Genomic DNA, 23,446 nt, shown 5'->3' on the forward strand with positions numbered 1-23,446 from the left:
GTTTGCTGTCACCACTGTCACCACTGGGAGACTGAGTGCCCAGCAGGAAGCTGGAAACTCTCACTCTTTCTCATGTCACCCAAAGCAGGGGGCTCTGGCCTCCCTTCCTCTAAGACCAGGGAGGGGACGCCTGCTGGCCGTGGCTGAACTGGCTGGGCCCCCAGAACCTGCCACTGTCAGCTCCTGGTGCCATCAGCTCTGGGGCACTGAGTGTGGCCTAGACCAAGCATTTGTGTCCTGTCTTGCACTGTGATTCTCTGTCCGTTTGTCCTGAATGAGGACTAGGGCTGCCTCCCTTGGGGGTCAGTTAACAGTCTTCCCATGGAGCAGGGCCTCTATTCATCCCCAGATCTGGCCCCAGCATCCTCCCTGGCCTGCCCTGCAGCTCCCAGAGGACCAAGAGGTTGACAGCCACTCTGTCCAGCCCATCACCCTCCCCTTTCTTCCCCCACAGTGTCCACTCTGCTCTCGGCTCCCAGAACCAGGCCAACCACCCACGTACCTCACTGCACCCACTCAGAAGTGCGAGCTGCAAACTTGTCCCAAGGTTTTCAAACGGTGCCATGCGTGGGGACCCAGAGGGCTGCGGGGATGAGGCCCAGTGAGGAGGATGGAGACTCATGGATACAACCCATGCCCCCCACCCATGTGAAAACCAGTACAGTGGTTTTATATCTGTTTGTTCAGTTTGTTTGGGTCATATCTGTATCTCTTCATTCTACAAATATTTACTAAGCACCTCCTATGTGCCAGGCATGGCTCTAGGTGCTAAGGATAGAGCAGTGAACAAAACAAAGCTTCTGTTTTCACGAAGCTGAAGTTTTGGTGTGGGTGGAAAGGAGATCAAAGCCCAAATAAGCGGGCCTGTCCCTTCTGGAAAGATGGAATAGACCTGCGTCTCCTTATTCCTCCTGCTAAGGACACCTAAAATCCTGGAACATTAGAGATAAGGCAAGCGTAAGAAGGTGCTGGTAGACAGAAGACAGTAGGCTGACCTGGGACCAAGAGACAGGACACCAGTGAGCACTTTTTGTCCAGTGCATCCCAGGTTGGAAATGAAGAAGTCAGCAACCCAGTAATAACAAAAACGCATGTGTGCGTGCAGGCACATACTCACACATACACACATGCAAACCACTCCAAAAGTCTGCTTTCTGTAGCCAAAAGACCAGGAAAGGGGCAGCCTACCAAGACAGAAAACTTAGCAACAACTGCTCTCGACAGTCACACATCCCAGAAAACAAACCACGAACAAACCAACGGTTGTGGGTGGACCCCCCCACTCGCACCAAGCTTAGATTCCCTTCACCAGGCTGTCATGAGGCATGTCACCAGCTGCAGTGATAGCAGAGCAGGGAGCCGGGACTGCCACTTAGCTGGAATAGTAAAAATCCCACCCATCCCCGAGCGGCAGTGGAGGTCACACAGGGAGCCAGGACCCCTGCTCCCAGGGATAGTCAGTTCTCCTCATGCAATTCCTATTAAAAGCTCAGCAAGATTTCTTGTAGGTATAGACAAGATTATTCTGGAATTTATTAGGAAAGGCAAAGGAACTAGAATAGCTAAAACAATTTTGAGAAAGAAGACTCAAAGTGGGAGGAATTAGTCTATCCAATTTCAAGATTTAATACATAGTTACAGTAGTCTAGGCTGTGTGGTATGGGGGAAGGGATACACAGAGATCAATGGGACAGGAGAAGGGACCCACAAATAGACCCACACAAATGGGCCTAACTGATAATTTGACAAAGATGCAAATCCATTCCGTGGAGAGGGGAGTAGACTTTTCAACAAATCATGGCTAGAACTATTGGACATACAGAGACAAAAGGAAAAAAAAATCAATCTTGATCTAAACTCCATGTCTGGTATCAAAATTAACTCAAAATGGTTTGGGGACCTAAATACAAATTGTAAGACTCTAAAATTTTTAGGAAAAAAAATAGAAAATCTTTGGGATCTAGACATAGGCACAGAGGTCTTAGATTTGATTATCAAATGGATCAAAAACATAAGTGGAAAATTTGATACATTGGATGTCAGCAAAATGTAACACTTGCTCTGTGACAGACCTGTAGTTGGAAAGACAAGTGACAGAGGAAAACATCTGTAAGCCACCTCTCACACAAAGGCCCAGTATTTAGGATCCATACAAACACTCCAAACTCAACAGTAAACAACAACATCTTCCAAACAATCTGATTAGAAAGTGGGCAGAAGAACATGAAGAGATATTTTGCCAAAGAGGATAAACAGATGGCAAGTAAGCAACAGAAAAGATGTTCAACACCATTAGCCATTAGGAAAATGCAAATGAAAACCACAATGAGGTGTTACTACACATCTATCAGAATCGCTCAAAGAAAAAAAAAGTGACGACATGCTGGTGCGGATGTGGAGAAACTCCCTGATATAAGGACACAAATGGTTGATATAGAAATTGGGATGACTCTCCACAGAATTATACTGAGTGCTAAAAGCCAATCCCCAAAATACGGGCTGTGTGATTCCATTTATGCAACACTCTTAAAATGACAAAATAAGAGAAATGAAGAGCTGATTACTGGTTGCTAGAGGTTGGGAGGGGAGGGGGGTGTGGCTGTAAAATGGCAACAGGAGTGTGATGAATGGAGATGGTCTGTATCTTGACTATTGGTGTCGATATGCTGGCTGGGGACTGACTGTATCTGCAAGACGTTACCATTGAGGAAAACTGGGTACAGGGTACGTGGAACTCTCTGTATTATTTCTTACAACTGCCTGTGAATCTATAATTATCCCAAAATAGAAAGTTTCATTTAAGAACAAAGAATAATAAATAATAGGAAGAAAAGCTACAGGAGAATTACAGGGTGTGGCGAGGGCTGAGATGAAATTGAACAGGGGTGTGTGACAGGGAGAGAAGCTCCTCCCCTTGTTGGGTCACCAGACTGGGGAGTTGGACCTGCTCCTAGATAAGATCCCTGATCCTAAAGACTTTAAATTCACTTTAAAACTAAGCCATGTAAAATAGGGAATTTATAGAAAGCAGTTGTACAGGAACTTGGGTTGCTGATGACAGACACCCAATTCAGACTGGCTTAGAGAAAGAAAAAAATCCGATAAGGGAATTTGGGCTCCCATAACTGAAAAGTCCAGGGATAATGGCTTCAGCACAGGGACCTGGATCTTTTTTCAAGGATCTGCTAAGAGTCAGCCTCCTTAGCAGGTTGCGTGGTGGCAACAGTTCCTAGCAGCTCCAGGCTCAAATCCCACCAGCTTGGCACCCCGGGAGAGATACGACTGAGAGTCCTGGGATGGAGTCTCATTAGCCTGACTTGGGTGTTACACACCTATCCTTGAACTAATTACTGTGGCCAGAGGGAAGTGATGCTCTCATTGGCCAGGTGTTGGCCATGTGATCACCCTAAAGATTGGGGATGAGGCCAGCTCCACGCAAACCGTGTGGCCTGAGAGGAGGGGAGCACTGGTCCCTTAACAGAACGGATGCTGGTCAGGCCAAACCAACCTGTGTGTCGTGGAATCCCAGGAAAGGTGCACTTCTTTATTCTCCAGCCTCACGTTCTGAATTTCCACCTCTGTAGTTCAAACACCCATCCCACTTTGAGCTGGTCTTGAGTTTCTTTGCTGAGAGGAGAGAGTATCTGATTGGACCAACTTCGGTCAGATGCTCAGCCCTTATCCAATCATCTGTGAATAGGGGGGTGGGGTGACCTACCAGACCACTCTAAGACGGACCAGGTGGAGCCCATCACTGTCTGTCATAGATACTGGAGAGCTTCTGGGAGGTCTAAATTAGCTCCTTATCATGAAAGAACAAGGAATCCATTAACAGTTTTGGCGGTAAGGGACTGGTGATGATCGGGCATCCCTGTGAGACAGGCTGAATCCTCACACTTCCCCTTGCTTTCCCTCTGGGTGGCCTGGGTCTGATAAAAAGCAGAGCAGTGCGTGTGGCAGGTGGGCTGCCCTGACCTTGAGGAATGCATTGGTGGTGATGTTGAGAGACCCAACGGATGGCTGGCAGAAGAGGAGGTTGGATGCTCTGAGATAGGACAAGCAGCCACTGAGTCCTTGATTGGGAGGAAACCCGTCACCAGGGCAGGGACTGGAGAGCATGGACGCGGAGACCTGGCTGGGTGTAACTAACTGGAGTCAGGCAGGTCCCCACTCCTGATTCTAAATGTTACTGCCCAGTCTTGGTCAGAGGAACTAGGCGGGAGGCCACTTCTAGAATGGACACCAGGTCAGAGAAGACCAGCGCCTAGCTCCTGATCTGCTAGCCCCATACCTCCTTCCCTTCTTTCCAGTTGTCAGCTCTGGTTGGCTCCACGTCCACGTCAGGTGAGTGCGGCCACGAATTGCCAGCAGTGCTTGGAGGAAGGGTGGAGAAGAGCACCACATGGGTCATGATAACTTAATCTTGCAGAGGGAGAGTTTGGAAATGAAGCCAGACAGAAGGGGTAGGAAGAATGTTGAAACTGCTGATGGTAGTAATGACAGTGAACCTTTTTTGAGTTCCTGCTCTATGCACCAGGCACTGTCTGAGATATTTTGAATGGCCCATCTCCTTCAATCCTTACAACAACGTTGTGAGTTGGTGCTGTTGTTACATCCATTAAAATGATATGAGGAGTAAGGGGCGGGGAGGTTAAGCATCTTGCCCAAAGTCAAACATGAACAGAGGTAATTTAACCCATCATAGGCACCAGCTTTTAGGGTCCCCCCCCACTTCTTCTTTATCATCAACTCCAACTAATTGCACTCTCCCTCGCTCCAGCATCTCAGACCTCCAGCAGTCTGTGGGCTATTCCTTACTGCCTCATGCCTCCATGCCTTTGCACACGCCCTTCCCTCTTCGTGGAATGCCCTTCTCCCTGGTAAACTCTCGCTCATCCTCCAAGACACCTTGTAGCCTACCTGTGTTCTGGTGACCTTCCCTGAGTCTGGCCCTTGTGGATGGAAGGTCTCGCTCTTTCCTTGTGTCCCAGTAATGAAGGCTGTCATGTCTGCATCACAGTGTACAGACTGAATGGGGCGGAGACCTCATCTTAGTCTTCTCTGCAGTAGCACCTGCTCCAGAGTGGCCCAGAGGAGGCAGCTGTGCAGGGTGAATGCATGTCTGGTGGGTGGGGTTTCCTGTCCCCTGCCCACCCTCACTGTGGCACCTCTCTCCTCATCTCTTGGCAGCCTGGCGTGGGGCTCCTTTACCTGCTGCATGGCAGCCTCTGTCACCACACTCAACTCCTACACCAAGACGGTCATTGAGTTCCGGCACAAGCGCAAGGTGTTTGAGCAGGGCTACCGGGAGGAGCCGACCTTCATAGACCCTGAGGCCATCAAGTACTTCCGGGAGAGGTCAGTGCACATGGGGTCACCTCTGGCCATCATTGGGAATCCAAAGCCCAGGGTTTGACCTTAGTAGCCACAGGGTTCCAGTCAAAAGCTAGAGTGATTTGACAGAAGCATCCTGGGGGTGTAGTGGGGTAGAAGGGAGAGGCTGGGTAAGGCAGAGTTTGAACCCCACTGTGTTGGCATTTCTGGGATATTTTGGTGTTTTATGGGATATGAGGTTGGCTTGTGATCAGAGCCTGAGAAACCAAGGAGAAAGAACTGAGTCTCAGGGTTTGCTTGTTAGCCCCATGCTTCTGAGAACCATGTCTTTTTAGGGGCATACAGAGAACAAACCAAGGTCCCTTTCTTGGGCTCTCTTATAGCAATGAGTGGAAAGAGGACCCAGCAGTGGGTTGTTGATGACTGCTGGAGGACGAGGTCTCCTCAAGGCCAGGGACTACATCTGATCACCTGAGTCCTCAGAGTCCAGTTGGGAATAGAAGAAGTGAAAATAAATTGTGTATATATGAATGGATGGTTGAATGCTTGGGTGTATGTATGTATGTATGTTTGGGTGGGTGGGTGGCTGGATGGTTGGATGGTTGGTTGGGTGTGTGTATGTATGTATGGTTGAGTGGGTGGATGGATGGATGGATGGGTGTATGTAGGTATGTATGGTTGGGTGGGTGGGTGGTTGGATGGATGAATGGATGGTTGGTTGGGTGTGTGTATGTATGTATGGTTGGTTGGGTGGATGGATGGATGCGTGGGTGGGTGGGTGGATGGTTGGATGGTTGGATGGATGGGTGGGCATAGGTATGTATGTATGGTTAGGTGGGCTTACGTATGTATGTTTAGGTGGGCTTACGTATGTATGGTTGGGTGGGTGGATGGATGGATGGTTGGTTGAGTGGAAGGATAGATAGATGAATGAATGAATTCACGCACGTGTGGATGAGTGCATGCATACATGGATGGATGGGTACTTGGATGCATGGATGGCTGGTGGAGAATGGATGAAGGACAGACAGGCAGATAGTCGGCATATTTCCTGGGACCATCTCTTAAATAAACTATGCATGCCCAAATCCTTGTCACAGGGTCTGCTTCTAGGGGAGCTGACTGGATATGCAATAATGCCTTTCAATGGTAGGGGACTGAAAGGTTGTCAGGACTGATGAACAGAGTCTGAGGAGGAAAAGGGGGAAGGAGGCTGCAGAGCTGGGCAGCATTGAGGAACTGGACTCTCTCGGGCAGTGGAAAGGTTTCAAGCCAAGGAGTCACATGACGGAGGCCACATGGGCACCTCTCTCTGACTCCTGCAGACCCCGCCATCTCTCCTGTGCTGCATGGGCCTCCTTTCTGTCCTTTGAACACTGTAAGCTCACCCCCTCTTGAGATCTTTTGCACTTGCTATGCCCTTGATTGGAGTATGCACCTGGCTGGCTGACTTGGGTCTCAGCTTGAACTTCACCTGCTCAGTGAGGCCTTCCTTAATCAGTCGGTGTAAATTCGCCCCGTGCACTCCAGCCACTTTTTCAGAGCACTCACACAGCCTGACCGTATCCTGCTCATGTCTGAGTTTATAGGCTGTGAGCTCCAGGATGGACAAGCTTCGTGGTCTTGTTCCCTGCTCTATTCCCAGCTCCTACAACTGGGCCAGGCACCTAGCAGGTGTTTTTTTATTTTTCTTTGGGTAACTGACCGAGTTCTTCTCCCTGGAGACCTCAGGCCCGGCTGCCCCACACACTTTCAGCTCAAACTTCACCATCACCGGGCAGATGCAGCTTCCCGGCCCCCCGACGCCAGGGTCCCAGATCAGGTGTCCACTCTGGGGCCAGACAGCTGTGGCTGGGAAGCTTGGACTCCTTGGGCATACGGGGCCGCCTTGCCCACGGCTGGGGACAGTGTGCTCACCAGGAAGGTGGCAACGGCTGGCATAGGACAGGACCCGCAGGAGGTGCTCAGGAACTGTATATAGCAGCCGTATACACAGCACGATGTCTAAAGCCATCCCTTATCACTGCATCCTCAGCTGTCCCCTCAGCTAGGGGAGAGCCTGGGGCATCTGCGGCAGCCTTGTTCTACCAAGACAGGACCTCTCCAAACCCCATCATCAAGAAGCTGCCGTTTGCCAGTGCCCTGGCTGGAACGGTCCCTAACAGCTCAGGCCCCGGCCGTGTGGGGGCAGATGCCTGGTTCTCAGCATATGTGCAGAATATCACTTTACGCGTTCATAACTTGAACATTAAGCAGAGGTTCATCAAATTTTATTTCCGTTCCTCTCTGAGGAGAGCATTTCAGCTTAGCTGGGCTGTTCTAATTTTTTATTTATTTATTTTTTTGGTACTTCCCCACAAAGCTCAGAGCACGTGGATCTCTCCCAGCACAGGTCTGCAAGTGGCCCAGCAGCAGCAGGGCTGAAATCCTGCACTGGCCAGTGTCCCCAGAACTATAGCCACAGACACCAGGGGAGAGATCTGAGGGGCCCACCTGCCTAGGTTTTCCCCTCCTTGGGGGGTTGGGGGGTGGTGGAAGGAGCAGGGACTTCGGGAAAGCCTCAGTCTGAGTGCATGGTGTTCCAGACCTGTGGCTTCACTGCTGTGTGACTTGGGGCAAGGCACTAAGCCTGTCTGGGCCAGTGTCCTCTGACCGCCAGCGGGAGAGCCCAGAGCCGTCAGCGCCCTGGGAAGTCACACTTCGATAATGCAGGTAATGCGCTGGGCATAGTACTGCATTTTGTATCTGTGAGTCTGTTTCTTCTGCCGCTGATGTGATATAGAAAGCTTAGTAATGATGAGGACGATTGCCTTAGGAGACGGCATTTTAGGCATTAGGAAGCTAATAACCATATTAATAACCACAGCAGCCATAGGGTGCCTGCCCCTTGCCCAGCACTCCTCTCTCTGCTCCAGGTATGACTCAGTGAATTCCACCACGCCTCTGGGAGGTCATAGGTACTATTGTGTCCCCGTTTTATAGATGTGAAATCAAGGCACAGAGAGGTAAAGTGACTTGTCTAAGGTCACACAGCTGGTAAGTGCCAGAGTTGGGATTTGAAGCAGGCCACAATCAGTCTTGTGACGTGTGGCCTCTCGCGACTGGTCATCAGGCTCTGCCCGACACTGAGGAGGGAGCTGGGCTTGCAGGGGTGAGTGAGGGGAGTCCACTGAGGGCTCACGATGTGAGGGTGGGTGTGGTGCCCAGGGAGAGGGTGCAGGGTCTCCCAGCTGTGCCCACTGTTCCTGCCCACTTCACCAGGCCTCTCCCTCTGTGCTCCTGACTGAGGACAAGATGCCACCCTGTGGGGGCTGATGGGGCAGGGAGGGCCTGGTCTGCTGCCACAAGCCACCCCCTTCTCTTCGAGTTTTCTCTGGGGGAGCCTATGCACGTCTCGGGACTAACTGGGCAGATTCTGAACAGTTTTCAGGGGTTTTGAAATGCAGGTGTGTGTGTGCATGCATGCATTAGTGTGTGCACGGGGAGGCCAGTGTGCACGCATGTGGACCAGGGGCTGGGGAGCCTACCCCTGACTCTGAGCGGCTGCTTAGAGAAACGTCTGGAATTAAGCGCTCCCCAGGTCCCCTACCTGCCATCTCCAAGGAGGATGTCTTAATGGGGCCTCGGAGGGGAGGGTCGGAAGCTGCCGAATGAATGAAAGATAAATATTTGCAGACCCGGCTTTCCTGAATGCTTAATGTTCGGATCTGCTTTAACAACTCGTGGAGGAGAGCCAGACCTGTTGGATCGGACCCCGGCAGGGATTCACAGCCACAGGGAACAGCCACCATGCCTCCCTGGGGGAAGCCGCCAGGGTGGGAGAGCGAAAGTCTGGGAGCTTCCAAGGGGGGAATAGCAGGTTGGGTGGCCTCCTGCCTGTGGAATCAGATCACCTTGCTCTGCGACGTCCCGCTCTCTGAGCTTACTTGTTAATTTATTTACCGCTTGGTTTGTCCCTGCCTCCTTCCTGTGTGCACACCACCAGAGAAAGTGGACAACAGTCTTTCTGGTTTCTGCTGGATCAGGCACCTAGGAGCTCAGGGGCTCAATAAGTTGTGTTACTAACTCTTCATAGTAATTACATTGTTACCCACGATGCAGAGCGGGACTGGACTTCCTATGGCTGTTCCTGGGCCTGGCTGTGGGTGCACTCATTTAACCTTGGATACCCTCCATAAGAAATGGACCAGGTTGAAATTAACTCCGTAATTTACTAACTGTGGGTCACTTCCGCTCCTGCAGCCTCTATTTTCCTGGCTGGAAAATGGGCTGGCACCCTTCCTCACAGTTTTCTTTTGAGGATTACATGAGATGATGCAGTGAAGTTTCACTTTATGAAACCGGGGCTCCCCCTTTCCCTGCCCACACCCCTGCCAGAAACCTCCCTCTGAACGGCACAAGGAAGACACTCCCTGCCTGAGAAAGGAACCCAGCACACACCGTAAGCTGGCGGCCCTTGGAGAATCCTGCCGGAAGATGTGCTTTGCTTGGTCTCTATGGTGGTTTAAAAATGTTTAAATTTTGGCTGAGTTTTAAGAATCAGAATCTCCTTAAAACATCAAGGTTTTTGCTTCGCATGAGAAAGCGGAGGGTCTGGCTGCACTGGGCTCCCGCTCTCACATGGTGTCATTGGGCTGGAGCGAGCGGCAGCATCCTCCCTGGGAGGCTCCCAGGCTCGCCCATCACCTGCCCTGCCGCGGGGTCTATGGAGCACGGCAAGGTACCATTGCGGGGTCTTCTGGAGGTGATGGCAGGCCGAGGGCCCAGGCCCAGCCCAGGGCAGCTGGAGGATAAAAGAGCTTTCAGAGATGAGACCCTTGAGCCAAGTTTCCAGAGGCACGTGCAGCGTTCGCCAGCCAGATGGGCAGCGGGTGAGAGAAGGCGTTCTTAGGCACAAGCAGCAGCACGGGCAAAGGCCCAGAGGGGGAGCACACAAGTGGATTTAGGAAACTCTGAGCAGTTTGGTTTGATTTATGAGTGGGAGTTGGACCTGAGTCTCTGATCTCTCTCATCCTCCCACAGCACTGGGGTGGGGGCTGGCGGCCCCAGAGAATTTAAAAATTACCGGCTGGAGACCCATGGAGTAGCAACCCTCCCCAGGCCTCCTTCCTGGGTTGCACGCAGCCCTCACTGGGCCTCAAGGCAGGCATGGAGGAGCCAGACCTCAAGAGGGGGGAGATAGGCACTGACTTGAATGATTCCTACCCCATTGAGGGCCTGATACCCCCCTTTGCCCATCTTCCTGCTTGGTATGGTGTGTGTGGGGGGGCTCTCTGCTGTCTGCCCTCCTGTCCATTGTAGGGACACTCTTGGAAGGGCCTGTCTTCACTTTGTCCCCTCTCTCTCATAGCACAACCCGCTGCCCCAAACAGCTCCCAGGGGCCCTGACCCTCTGCACACGCACCCCTCCCTCAGCCCTGCTGGCCGCTCCTCCCCTCCCCTTCTTCTGTTAAATGGCGATGCTCCCAGGGCTCTTTCTGGGCCCTTCTCTGTCCTCATTGACACAAGCCTCAGTGGCCACATGTGTGCCAGGATTCCCGCATTCTTAGTCCACCCCAGACCACCCGACTCTGTAGACATTTCTTTGTTGCTTCTACTTTGGATTCTCAAAAGCACCAAAACCTAGCATGGCCGGGACTGATTCATGATGGTCTCCTCCAAACCCAGGCCTATTGCCATGACTCTCTGCCCCCTATGGTCCTGCGCATGCGAGCCACACCCCTGAGAGCCCTACATGGTTTTCCCGCATCTGGCCTTACCCCTCCCATCCGCGTCCCCTCCCCAGCGGGATGACCCTTCACTGTGCTACTAAGCTCAGGACACCTCTGCCCCAGTTTTCTGCCTGAAACACCACAGCGATTTCTGCTCACTGTCACATACCCGGCCCAGCCACCTCCTAGCCTCACCGAGACCCTGGTCCCCTTTCCTGCGCGAGCACTCCTTGGGCCCTTGCAGTTCCCTAGGGGGTGGTTCTGCCTGCGGGTAGCCACTGGACTACTGTCCTCTCTGCCAGGAGACCCCCCACCCCGATCTGCCTTGCCAGCTTTCATCCTTCAGGTGTGCCTCCAGCTTCGATCCTGAGCGAGACAGACCCCTCTCTGACCTGTAGCAGCCCCGTGAACCGTCCCCCACCTCGCTCAGCTCTAACCTTGTAGTTCCTGGGCAAGGTCCCACGGGACAGGGACCCATGTCTGCTGCCCTATTTCCTTCCCCACCAGGGGGATGGATGGAGACAGTGAGGAAGAGCAGAGCGGAAAAAGCCTCTTGGGCAGGTCACTGGCCAGTCAGATAGGCCAAGTGACCTTTGCTGCCTGGGAGCTCTCCATGGTCTTGCTTGTGTGACCAGTTCCCCAAGCCAAGTTCAACAGCCCCACGCCGCAGGTGTGCCCACCTCCTCGCAGGCCGAGGAAGGAGCTTTGTAGATAACCCAAGTCTTGAGGCTTTCATGCATCGTAGGAGCCCCATAGAGGCCATGAAAGGTGGGGTGGGGGGGGTCCCACATGTGCTAATGATTATTTGTTTTTATAAATCACAATTTCTCACCCGTGCAGTTCTGAAAATAATCTCGAGGTGCTTGTATCTGGAGATCTCAGTTAAAAACCCAGTCCTGGGGACTCCTGGGTGGCTCAGTCGGTTAAGCTGCTGCCTTCGGCTCAGGTCATGATCCCAGGGTCCTGGGATTGAGTCCCACATTGGGCTCCTTGCTCGGCAGGGAGCCTGCTTCTCTCTCCACCTCTGCCTGCCTCTCTGCCTACTTGTGCGCGCGCTCTCTCTGACAAATAAATAAATAAAATCTTAAAAAAAAAAAAAAAAACCCAGTCCTGGAGAGACGGGAGAGAAAAGTCAAGTGCACGGAACAGTCAGCGAGGGCATTGACAGCGTGGATGTTTATCTTCTCTGTTACTTTCCCCACATGTTTCATATCATGATGTTATTACTCAGAAGATGGGAAGAGCAAAAAAAAAAATCTTTTTAAAAAGTCCATTTATCTCCACCTGTCTTGGAACGACACATTTGATATGATGTTATGGAATCTTAATTTCCTACTTACAGTCATTGATTTGCCAGCATTTCTCTTAATTCCAGCCTGTATTCCACGGCAAGTGGAATTTTGTCCTTTCAAAATCAAAGGACAAAACGTGTCCTTTGTCCTTTTTCCTCTGTGACCGTCCCCTAGATAGTTAGCCTCTGAGACGTGTTCGGTGACGCCACCATCTCGCCCGCCTGTTTTCACTTTCATGGCCTGAATATTACTTCTCAGCGACGCTGTGCCCTTCCTCGCCCTTCGTGGGGGTCCTTTGAAATCGCCATGTACTCTGGAGAGGGCTGTGGCAGCACCTGAAAATGAGAGGTGGCCCCGTGAAGACTGCGGGACCCTCGGCCGGCCGACACAGCGTGAAGGAAGAGCCGGAGACACAGATGGGCCCTTGAGTGGAAATCGGTCAGAAGGACATGGGAGAACATCTGGAAGGAATGGCCACTTCTGAACTGCCAGCGGGAGGGGACGGGGAAGCAGGAGGGACTTGGCGAGGGGACCTCTGGGCACCCTCCAACCCCACTGTCATTGTGGCCAGCTCTTAGGTGTTGCCCCTGTGTAGCTGGGACCCTGGGGAGGCCACTGGAAGCCTGAACACCGAGGGCGACTGGGCCAAAGCTTAGCAGAGCCCCACGTGCGCCTAAAGCCGAGGGTCCAGTGCCTGTCTCTTCTGTGATCCGGGGCCAACAGTGTGGGCCTTACCCGGGAACCTGTGAGAACGCAGAGTCTCGGGTCCTGCCCCAGACCTGCTGAGCCAGACTAGCCTATCCGTGACTGGCGAGCAAGGTCAGGCTCAGGAAATGTCAGGCTGGAGGGCGGAGCAGGTGCTCAGAAGGTGGGCGCGGCCAGAGGCTGAAGGAAGGGCCCCCACCTCCCAGCCAGCACCAACCAGAGCCCATCTGCACACTTCCATAGTGACATGAGGACAGGAGTTGGTAGGAGTTTGAAAGATTTCTCAGAAAGCTGAGATGGCTGGGACACCCAAGCTTGCCATCGAATGTGGGGTTTTTTTCCCCCATTTAGTTTTCTAGTTACTCATTTTTATTGTATTTTATTTTAAAAAAAATGGTCCAAGGTAGATTGGAAATTAAGGTGGGGGGAGACACCTAGTCCTTTGTCAGACAGATGGAGACGCATGCATGGGCTGTGGACTGCCAGTTCCTACTGGGAAGTGGCTGGAGGCTTGGGAAACAAGCCAGCCCAGGGACGGCGAGAGAGGGGCTTTCTTTGAGGATGGTACTGACAAGACCGCAGGGGACAGAGAACGTTCTGGAAGGGCTGTGCTGGCGAGGTGCTGGGGCTGCTGTCCCAGCAGAGAGAAGACCAGGCAGGAACCCCTGTGTGTGGTGACCTGACCTGCTGTGGCCACGTTTGGCCCAGGAATTAGGCGGGCAGGTACTTGGGGGTCCTCCTGAGAAGACGGGGCAGTGGCTCTGGTCCCCCTGCAAACCATCGGAGCCTCTCCGCCTCCATCACTCCCCGGCATCCATCTCTTCTCTCAGAAGACAGCCAGTACCCAGCCGTAGCCCGATTCTGGAAGCTGTGGGTCCCTGGGGCCGTGGCTGCGTGACCGTGCAGTCACCCCCTGCACAGCTGTTGGCACATCTGCCTGCAGTTCTCAGAGCTGGAGTTGGATGGTCCCCGCTTCCCTCTGGGACCTCACAACGCAGGTTGGGGGTACCCAGGGTGGGTGGGACGGAGAGTCCCTGGCCACCTGGGGGTCTGCGGGGCACAGTGGGGACACCCTGGAGATGCAGGCACTGATAAGCCGGAATTCAGCCGCACACCGCGTGCGCTTGTCTGCCCCACGGCTCCACAGTCAGTGACGTCACACTGCTGCCTTTCCGTCCGCCACGCTGGGAGTATGTACAGACACCGCAAAGCCGGGCTCTTGCCTCCTGTCCGAGAGCTGGCCGTTATCCTTTACCGGCCCCCCACTGAATGTGGGCAAGTCCCAGGGCCACATCAGTCTCGGTTCTCCTCCTGTAAAATGGGGATGATGGTTAATGGTGGTGGCGGCAGTGACTTTGGCTGGGACATAGATCTGAGTGGTTGCAAACAGACCCCAAATAATGAAAATTTAGACAGTTTACGAGTGTATTTTGTTCTCACTTGAAAGGCTGGGCGGGTATTGTGGTTCCTGTCGCTTTCACCCGGGGCTCCTCCCCCCTCTCTAGGCACCAGCCTAGCTTCTGCCCTGACTCTCCTTGTCCCCAGTTTGTGAAGACTCTGTCTCTTCTGGGATGGAAGGCTGCGTATGACTCCCCATGGGCACTCTCTGCCCTCAATCTGCTTCTTCCGAAACACCCCTTTCTAGAGGCGATGCATGGCTCAGGTCTAACTGATGGAGCGGAAGGAGAGGGGGCATGGCTTTGGTGGGGGGGCTCCGGGGTGGGAATTGGTGAACATGTTAAAATACCGGAACCATGAGAAGGGGTCACAGATGGACAGACCATAAAGGTCCCCTGAGATGAGGTGGATGACGACCATAGTGATAAGGATGTTATGAGCACTCCAGATGCACTCGGCTTCCCACGGGCTCATTCGTTTACTCCTCTAGCCACCTTGAGAGGCTGGTGCACTATGATGCCCACTGATCAGAGGAGGAAGCCACACGGACGGGTGGTCAGGACATGTCCAGACTCAAGTGGCTTTCACAGAGGTGATGCCCGACACCTGCGGAGGGAAGCACACAGCGGGTTCACGGAGGACAGCCGTGTTCACTGCAGACTGGGTGCCCCTCCTGAGCAAGGCTTCAGTCCCAGCACTGCCCCCCCCACCTCCATTTACCCTTCAAGGCACTTGTAGTTAATTTCTTGCACCACCATTAAAAAAAAAAAAGTCTTCAGAAAGCTCGTAACATTTCCTGCAGGAAATCGCAGTTCAAAATCAAATACAATTGTCACCTAGTGCCATTTCCCATTGGTCTTCTCTTTCTACACAGAGCTCAGCACCCCAGATGTTCCCCACGGGGGCTGCTCTTAGCCTCGGGCTGCCTGTGCTCTTCCCTCTCTCTTCCTTGCCTGCAAACACTCCTGGGGATGCCTGGTGCCAAGCACCAGGCTAGACCCTGGGGCCTCCAAGTGGAGAACGAGATAAACTCCATCCCCTTCTCTTGGACTTTAAAATGTACCGGGGAAGCCCGCTGATTGAGTTTAGAAATCGTGGTGGTTAAACTGTTTGGAGCCCTGGCTCTGTGCCAGGTACCGGGCTCCAGGGTCCACAACCACCAGCGGGGTGCTGGTGCTTGTCCTAATTGTTGTGCTTAGCACCGTGTGCCCATTGCCATGTAGAACCTTCTAGACCATAGGGTTCAGAGCAGTCAGGTGAGCTGCACAAGGCCATGCTGCTTGGGAATAGCAGAGCTGCCCTCGGCCATAATCCCTCCTCCCTACAGGGCCCAAGGGCTCATTCGTGCCCAGAAGATCCCTGTGTCCTGATGTGTTTCTTACCGGGGAGTGCTGGGGGGCTATGGGAGGGTCCTCAGCTCTTGTCATAACCACTGACACGCCTTACCCCTCACCAGATGGCTCCCAAGCGCCTGCAGATTACTTCCGTTGATGACTCTGGTACTCAAACCCAGCACGAGGCCTCCAGTATTTGCTGGCTAATTGGCAGGTGTTCTCTGATCTGTTAACTATTGAATTCTGGGCTTCCTGGTGCCAGGTCTGGGAGCCCAGGGAGTGGGAGGGACCAGACCAGATGGGGCTGCCTCTCTCTTTAAACCCCATCTCCTGTGCTCACTGGCCCCTGTCCCTGGGGCCAAGGCTCCCTGCAGAGCCTAAGGGAGGTGCCCAGCATGAGGCTTGGACGGGATGATTTCAGAAGATAAGAAATCCTGAGAACTGGGAACCTGGGGTCGGTGGAGTAATGGTTCAAGGTTAAGGCTGAGAGACGCAGGAGGATGTGTGAGGCCTGTATGTGGTGGGGCAGGTATCTGTTGACCCCGAGGCACTGGGGATGGCCAGGCAGATGGCACTCTGGGATAGGGATGGGCTCAGTTACATGGTCCAGCCTCCACACAGTGTTTGCAGCGTCATGATTGGTGGTATTCTTGTCTTGATTACCTCTGGGGATGGGGAGCTCAGCATCTTCCCAGATACACATGCAGGACTACTTTTAAGAGTGTCAAACTCTTAAAAAAAAAAAAAACCCTAAGTGTCTGTCCGTAGGGGGTTGAATATTAACTGTTCTCCCCCATACAATATGAGGGAAAAGGTAAGTGAGATTTACGTGTACTGACATGGAACGATGCTGGAAATTTGTGGGTAAGGATATAACATAACCAGGTTATGAAATCATGTTTAATTTGAGGCTGTATGTGTTTAAAAAAAAAGTTTTAATTCTGAAATGATAAACACAAAGCTCCTAGCGGTGGTGAAACCACCACAGGGAGGTGTCATTATAAGGGGGGACTTCTGCTGTATGAGTGGGAGGTTGTTTTTTTCTTTTTCTTTTTCTTTTTTTTTTAAATAAGCCAGTGCTCTCTGGAAAATAACAAAGATGTTTCTACTAAAAGATGCAAAGAAAAGAAAAGAAAAGAAAAGGACATCTTTCCTTGTAGGGAACCTTCCCACAGCATCAACTATCTACAGTATATACTGCCTTCCTGTAACCTCAGCCCTTAGGGCTTTGTGCCGCCATCGGGAAGCAGCCGGGCCGTAGAAAATACTTGTCAAAGACCCACTTATGTTAGAGTTTGCTCCCTGGGAAGCACGGCCTAGCCCCTGGGTCCCGATGGCATGGGGAGTCTCAGGCGGTGTTATACAACGCTTATCACGGTCTCCCTCATGTGCTCGCTGTCGTCTACTGGACCGGAGGCTCTGGGGGCAGACTGTGAGATAGACGTTTTGGCGCGGCACACAGCGTCTGGAGTAAGCGGCCCAGAGCAGGGCCTCTGGACATTCCCGGTGAATGAGTGAACGAGCGGTCTGAGGGGACCAGAAGGATTAGTGCAGGAGTATTTCTGTCCCTTCTACTAGGCATCTGCAATGGCCTGGTTGTCATCTGTCACCGTCCCCGTGCCTCCTTCTCTAGCCTCGCGCTCGGGACACAGTTGGGCAACTCGAAATAAGACGTGATGGCAAGAACCAGAAAATGGACCTGGGGCATTTGCTTGGGTGGGGACTGAGACTTCCTTGCAGGAGAGAACAGAGGATATCCATGCAAAGAAGAGGCGGGAGGAGGAACGCAAAGCAAGTAAAAGGCCAAGAGGAGTTGAGGAAAGATCTAAGAACGAGCGTGGCTGCAGACAGGGAATTGGGAACACTTCTGGTGTTGTTCAGCAGATACGAAAGTGATTGGCAGTGTTTCTACTTCTGGGGACCAGAGTGTGTTCCTCTTACGGGGACGCACTCCTGGACTGGACCGCGTGGGGCTCCGCAATGTATTCGTGTTACACGGGGGCGAGCTCATTGGGGGAACACAGCCCCACCCATTCCCCGGGCCCGGTCAGCGGCGGGATGAGGGCGAGGGCTTAGGTGTGCAGCTGCCTGCACCCGGGCCCTTGCTGGCTCGGCATTCCCTGCCCCACCCGTTCCAGCCCCGTCTGGAACTGGACTGGTCACATTAGCTTTCAGTGCCTCAGTGTCTCCACGGACAAAACGGAGATCATGGCACCCATCTAATAGGGCTGTGGTAAGGGTCTTGGCCGCAGCCATGGCCCAGGTTGCTTTGTGCAGGGTTCCCAGAGGGAAAAGACTGTACTTTTCAGGTCCTGGGCCTCTGCCAGCTCAACTTGCTCTTTCTGACACAGACTTTTGGGTCCTTTTCTTTCTAGGATCGAGAAGGGGGATGGGCACGAGGAGGAGGACCTGCGCTTAGACTGTCGTCACGAGAGATACGCTGCCCGTAAGTGGCCTCGTCTGCAGCACCCCGCCCGCACCATCCGAGGGGAGGGGTCCCTGGGGATGAGCCAGGCCGACCTCTCCCTGCAGCCCTGCTTGGTCCCGCAGACACACACTGCAGGTGGGGAAACTGAGGCTGGCGTCTTGGCATAGCCAGTCCCCCGCACCCAGAGGATGTGGCCCTCTCACAAGGGAGATGGGATGCTAAGAAATTGAGGGAGGATGTTGGGTGCTTCGGGGCAGGCTGGTGAGCCCCAGCTCAGGTCCAGGCTGAGTGGGCTGTTGGCCAGAATGGGGAACGGCCCCAGGGTCTGACTAGCCAAGGCAGGGAGGGGACAATGGTTGGGGCTCGTGTGGGCTGCAGAGGCTCCTGGCAGCTCGGAATGCATTGGCTTCGTAGCCTTACTGTGGGGGACACCACAGACAGAATCTAGGGCACCCATTAGGAAAACAAATGCCTGGACCAGAAAGCAAAGGTTGGTGAAAGGAGAGAAAGGGCCGGGGCGCCTGGGTGGCTTAGTGGGTTAAGCCTCTGCCTTCAGCTCAGGTCACGATCTCAGGGTCCTGAGCCTGCTTCCTCCTCTCTCTCTGCCTGCCTCTCTGCCTACTTGTGATCTCTCTCTGTCAAATAAATAAATAAAATATTTTAAAAAAAAAGAGAAAGGGCCTTGCTCTGGCCGGTAAAAGAAAGAGGCGACGTGAGATTAACGTTAAAATGGCAGAAACTCAGCTCAGCTCAGCTCAGCCTGCGGAAGGCCTGACACGGACTCCTCACCCACCACACCCCTTTCCAAGGGCTTTTTGTGCCTGACCTCCTGGGTTCGCTGGCCCACAGCCCCGACAGCTGGGATTACAAGCCACGTTGTGCAGATGAGGAAATTCAGACCCAGAGAGGTGGAGTAGCTTGTCCAAGGTCACACAGCACAGAGGCTCACAGTAGAGCAGCTCCAGCAGACACCGTCCATGCCCTGCCTGTGTCTCCCAGACCTTTCAGGACCCTCCAGTGCCTTCCAGAGGCCAGTATCTGCATCTTCGTGCCTGCGGGCTTCTCCCACCTGCACTCCCAGAAGCAGAGGGGACCAGGGAGCAGAAATCTCTCTGAGGGGCTCCGGAAGCCCATAGGAGGAATGAAGGCTGAGAACACCGGTCCAGTCCAGTGTCGCAGGCTCCTGTTTGGGCCCAAGCCTCCCTGCGCTCCCTGCAGAACGGACGGGCAACCCTGGGTGGAGGGAGGCCCTGGGGCTGGTCTTGGGGGCAGGGAAGCCCAATCCCCGAAGCCCAAGGATGAAGAAAGAGTTGAGGGGACCCTGTCAGGCTCTAAGAGCAAGCACTGGAATTAATGAGGACACTCAGGGTCGGGGCACCTGCAGGAACCCTCCACGCCCAGCCCGCCCCCCATGGCCCTCACCCCTGCCCTAACCCACTTCATTTGCCAGGCAGCTTTCCCTTCCGGAAGGAGCATCAGTACCCTTGTGCACAGGTCAACAGCCTGTAGGAAATGCATCTTTCATTCCCTCCAAGACACAGCTGTGAGGGAGCGAGAGCACACAGAGTCTTCTGCCTTGTGGGGCTCACCCTCCCTCTGCGGGGTGGCGCGGGAGAAAGTAAGAAGCGACTCAGAAACAAACCAGGCCACCTCGGCTAGAGGCAGGTGCTCAGAGGGCGTGGGTGAAGGCCGGGCAGGTGGCTCTCGGGCGCCTCAGTGACTGGAGCCTGGAGGATGAGAAAGAGCCAGCCCCGGACTCACCCTTCCAGGCAGAGGCTTGCAAGTGCTAAGTCCCCGAAGCAGGGGCAGCAGGACCGGAGGCCAGCGTGGCTGGAGCAGGGACCACAATGGGGACGTTGGTGATGGGGCTAGAGGGGCGCGGGGGCAGGGGCGTGGGAAGGCGCTGGCCATGCAGTGGGGAGCCTGGGGCGTTTTGAGCGGGAAGGAGACTTATCCGGATCCTTCATCTGTTTCCGCATCTGTCTATACCTTTAATCTGTGCTGAGAGCTGGATCATCTCTCTGTCTGTCTCCATTTCATATCCTTCCATCCAGCCATAGCCATCCCTGCATCCATCTGCTCTGTCGAGAAAGGGTCAGAGGGGAGCAAAAGCGGAGACCGGGAGGGCAGCTTTGATGCTGTTGTAGTCATTCCCAGGAGAGAGGACCGTGGCCTGACCTTCGGCAATGACGATGAAAGTGGGTGGGTTCAGGAACTCTTTGCTGGAAGAATTGTCAGGATGTTTTCGTTTGGGTTCTCCCAGAGGCAGACCTAGAGATAAGGACTTCGCAGTAGACAGCACCCATTTGGGTGATCCCAGAAGACACAGTAGGAGCAGGGGAGGCAGCCCAAGCAGGGAGGGGCAGGGTCTGTAAAGGACACAGTATGGAGGCGACCGCCCTGAACCCCGCTGGGGGGCTGGGGCCACTGGTGCAGAACGCGTGTATCTGAGTTACCCCTCCAGACACAATGGCCGCTCTGCTCAAGGCCCTGGGGGTGCTGGGCCGGGGCCCAGGGTCTGCATTCCCCTGGGGCGGGTGGAGGTCTGCCACCCACCTCGCCAGAGGGGGTCCTCCGGGGCAACCGGGTGTCCAGAGAGGACAGAGGTTGGTGCGCCCATGCTGTTTGTCTGGGTGCAGTTGGTCGGTCCTGCAGAGCTGGAAAGGGAGACAGCTGCAGCTCCGTCCTCCAGGGAGCGTGCTTGGGGTGGGGAGAGCTGGCGAAGCTGCTGGATCCTAAAGCTCTGCCTGGGGGGGCTCACAGAGAAGCCACCGAAGGCTGCGAAGAAGGGACTGCCAAGGGCCGGTGGGGGGGCCCCCAGAGGTTTGCCAGATCCCCGCTTCCCAGGAAGAAAGGAGCCTCTGGTCCCATAGCACCTCTGCCAGGTGTGCCTTTCATCCGGTAGCCGAGCTGCCGGGACGCTGTCTTTCCCCTGGGGCCCGTGGAGGCGCTGGGGACTCAGTCCTCACCAGGAAGGGAAAGCTCCCCGTCCACAGCCAGAGGAGCTGTCCTCAGTCCCTCGAGTTACCCCTGACGTGGCTGCTCCTGTGGCCTCAGAGAAAGCCATTGACTCAACACATCTTTACAAAAGCTGCTCCTCTGGACTGGGCCCAGGCTGGGTTCTGGATCACAGGGGTGCACAAGGTGTGTTCCTGGACCGGGGGGCTCCCAACCATGGCTGTCCTGTGCAGCCAGAGGTAGAGTGGGGTCCATGCAGGTGCTGTGATGGCAGAGGCCAGGCACCTGCTCTGGCTGGCGGTGAGGGAGAGGGGCTGGAGAGGGAGGGGTCCTTGGCCAGAGGTGAGCCCACTTGGTAGAATCCTACAGCGATTATGATTCCTGGACTAGATGACAAAAATAGCCAATGAGAGGGCAGTCCCACCAGGTCTACTGGTCCTACCTCCTCCGTGTGCGTTCTGAGGACATTTAGCTGCTTATTTAATTCTAAACATGGCCCATTTTACAGGCGGCAGAGTGAGGCGCAACATGCAGCAGGGCTGGTATTTAGACCCAGCCCGTCTGGCCCCAGAGCCGGAACCCTGGGCCCCGAGGGTGAGCTGCCACATGCCTGTGGGGGTCCCCCATGCTGGGTGCAGCCGTCTACCAGACTCTGGGCGGGGCTCAGGGACTCAGGGACAAGCCCCACGTGGACTTGGTCCTCACAGACCTCGCGGGCTAGAAAAACAGCTTGATGAGGCCATCTAGGGAAACAGCACCGTCCCCAGAACGCAGCCTCTTAGACGCTAGTGGGGTTTTGGCCAAGAAAATATTTTGGAAATGCCTGGTCGAGTTTTGCAATATTTCTGCACCGAACAGCTGCTTGGATTTTGTGGTGGGCTGACATGCGGGCAGGAGGAACGGGGGAGGAGGAATGTCAGCGAGCCCACGTTATTAAAGGCTTACTGTGTGCAGGTCTCTGCTCAGGCGTTCCCAGCCCTGGGAAGGAGGGATGATGACTCTGCTGTGGGGATGGAGGAGTAAGGAGCTGAAAGGCACCCTGACTTGCTGGGATCTCTGGTCGGTTGTCCATTTTTCTCCTTCCTTTGAGTCCAAGGCCATTTCCGTTCTGGCCCCCCACACCCGCCCTCAGCTCCTCTCCCTCTCCCTTCTCTCATTCTGCTCCAGCCCCCTTGCCTTAGCAAGAAAATGCAGAACATCCCCTCACAGGACCTTTGTACTTGCCATTCTCTCTTCCCAGAATGCTCTCCCTCTAAACCCTTGCATGGCTGGCGTTGTCTCACCTTGAAGTCTCAGCCAGAAGACTGCGTCCTTGCAGAAGCTTCCCCTGACTGCAACTTTCTTCCCCCGCTGTCCTCGTTATGACCTTGTTTTCTTTCCTTTGTGGCACCTGTCCCTCTTGAAATTATTTTTTGTATTTATGTACTTGGGTTTTATTTGGTGGCCGCTCCCAATTCAGTTCCAGGAGAATAGGCCCCCTGTCTTGTTCCATTAGAGTCTGTGTTCTGAGAACCTGGAACGATGTGTTGCCTGTGTCCTGTGTTCAGTTGCTCCAGGTGTCTCCCGCTGTTTCCCACCGGAGCAGCCACTTCTCCGTCAACCAGTACACGGATTTTGGGTACAAGTTGCTGTTTTTCCTTGGGCTCCTCTGATACGGACTCTGCCACAATTTCTTTTTCCCGAGGAAAGAGTGTGCTTTTCAAACTTGCCTCTGGGGCTCTGCAATGCCACCAGCTAGCTCGGGAGTGTCACATCAGATGTGACACTTGATGGAGGCGATGCTGCCATCTGGTCCAGGTGTCTGCATCTTCCTTCTGGGGGCAACTGGGGCTTGCAGCTGATCGCCGCAGCTGTCAAGTTCAATGGCTAAGACAAGCTTTTGACTCTGCCAGGTGTGTCTGGAAGGCCGGGCGGGGCCTTGGCAAGAGGGCTGTCTCTTGCCAGGTGGAGAGGTGGCTTCTGGGAGCTCCATCTAGATGGGTTTCCGCCGCCGCTGCCCTCAAAATAGCAGAGGGAATTTCAAGAAAGACTTTCCTGGGTCCAGAGCAGCTTGGCATTTTTATTAGATCAAAATCACATCCAATAGAGTACTGCTTGAGTCGCTTCCTTTATTAAAATGGAAGCAGACAATGTTTCTGAAATAAATGTCGATGCCGACTCGCTGGGCACCCAGACAGGTCTGCGGCTTGGAGGCCTCTGAGACCTGGGACCCTGGGGGCTGAGAGACCCAGGCCAGTGTTCACATCAGAATCACCTGGGGGGCTCCCTAAAACACGGATTGCCGGG

General features: G+C 53.9%; 1 protein-coding gene across 3 annotated transcripts in view; it reads left to right on the plus strand.

Annotated features, from left to right (window-relative positions):
• GSG1L (GSG1 like) overlaps positions 1-23,446 on the plus strand; it is a 197,569-nt gene that overhangs the window by 166,925 nt on the left and 7,198 nt on the right. The window contains exons 5-6 of one of the 3 annotated variants that reach the window (XM_032842683.1): positions 5,191-5,358; positions 18,150-18,337. In XM_032842683.1, the coding sequence (XP_032698574.1) occupies positions 5,191-5,358; positions 18,150-18,337 (356 nt within the window). The remainder of the gene's footprint in view (positions 1-5,190; positions 5,359-18,149; positions 18,338-23,446) is intronic. The other 2 variants (XM_032842684.1, XM_032842685.1) reach the window with 2 other exon arrangements.

This window comes from Lontra canadensis, unplaced genomic scaffold (assembly GCF_010015895.1).
Source record: "Lontra canadensis isolate GAN:19392208 unplaced genomic scaffold, GSC_riverotter_1.0 scaffold132, whole genome shotgun sequence".
NCBI lineage: Eukaryota > Metazoa > Chordata > Mammalia > Carnivora > Mustelidae > Lontra > Lontra canadensis.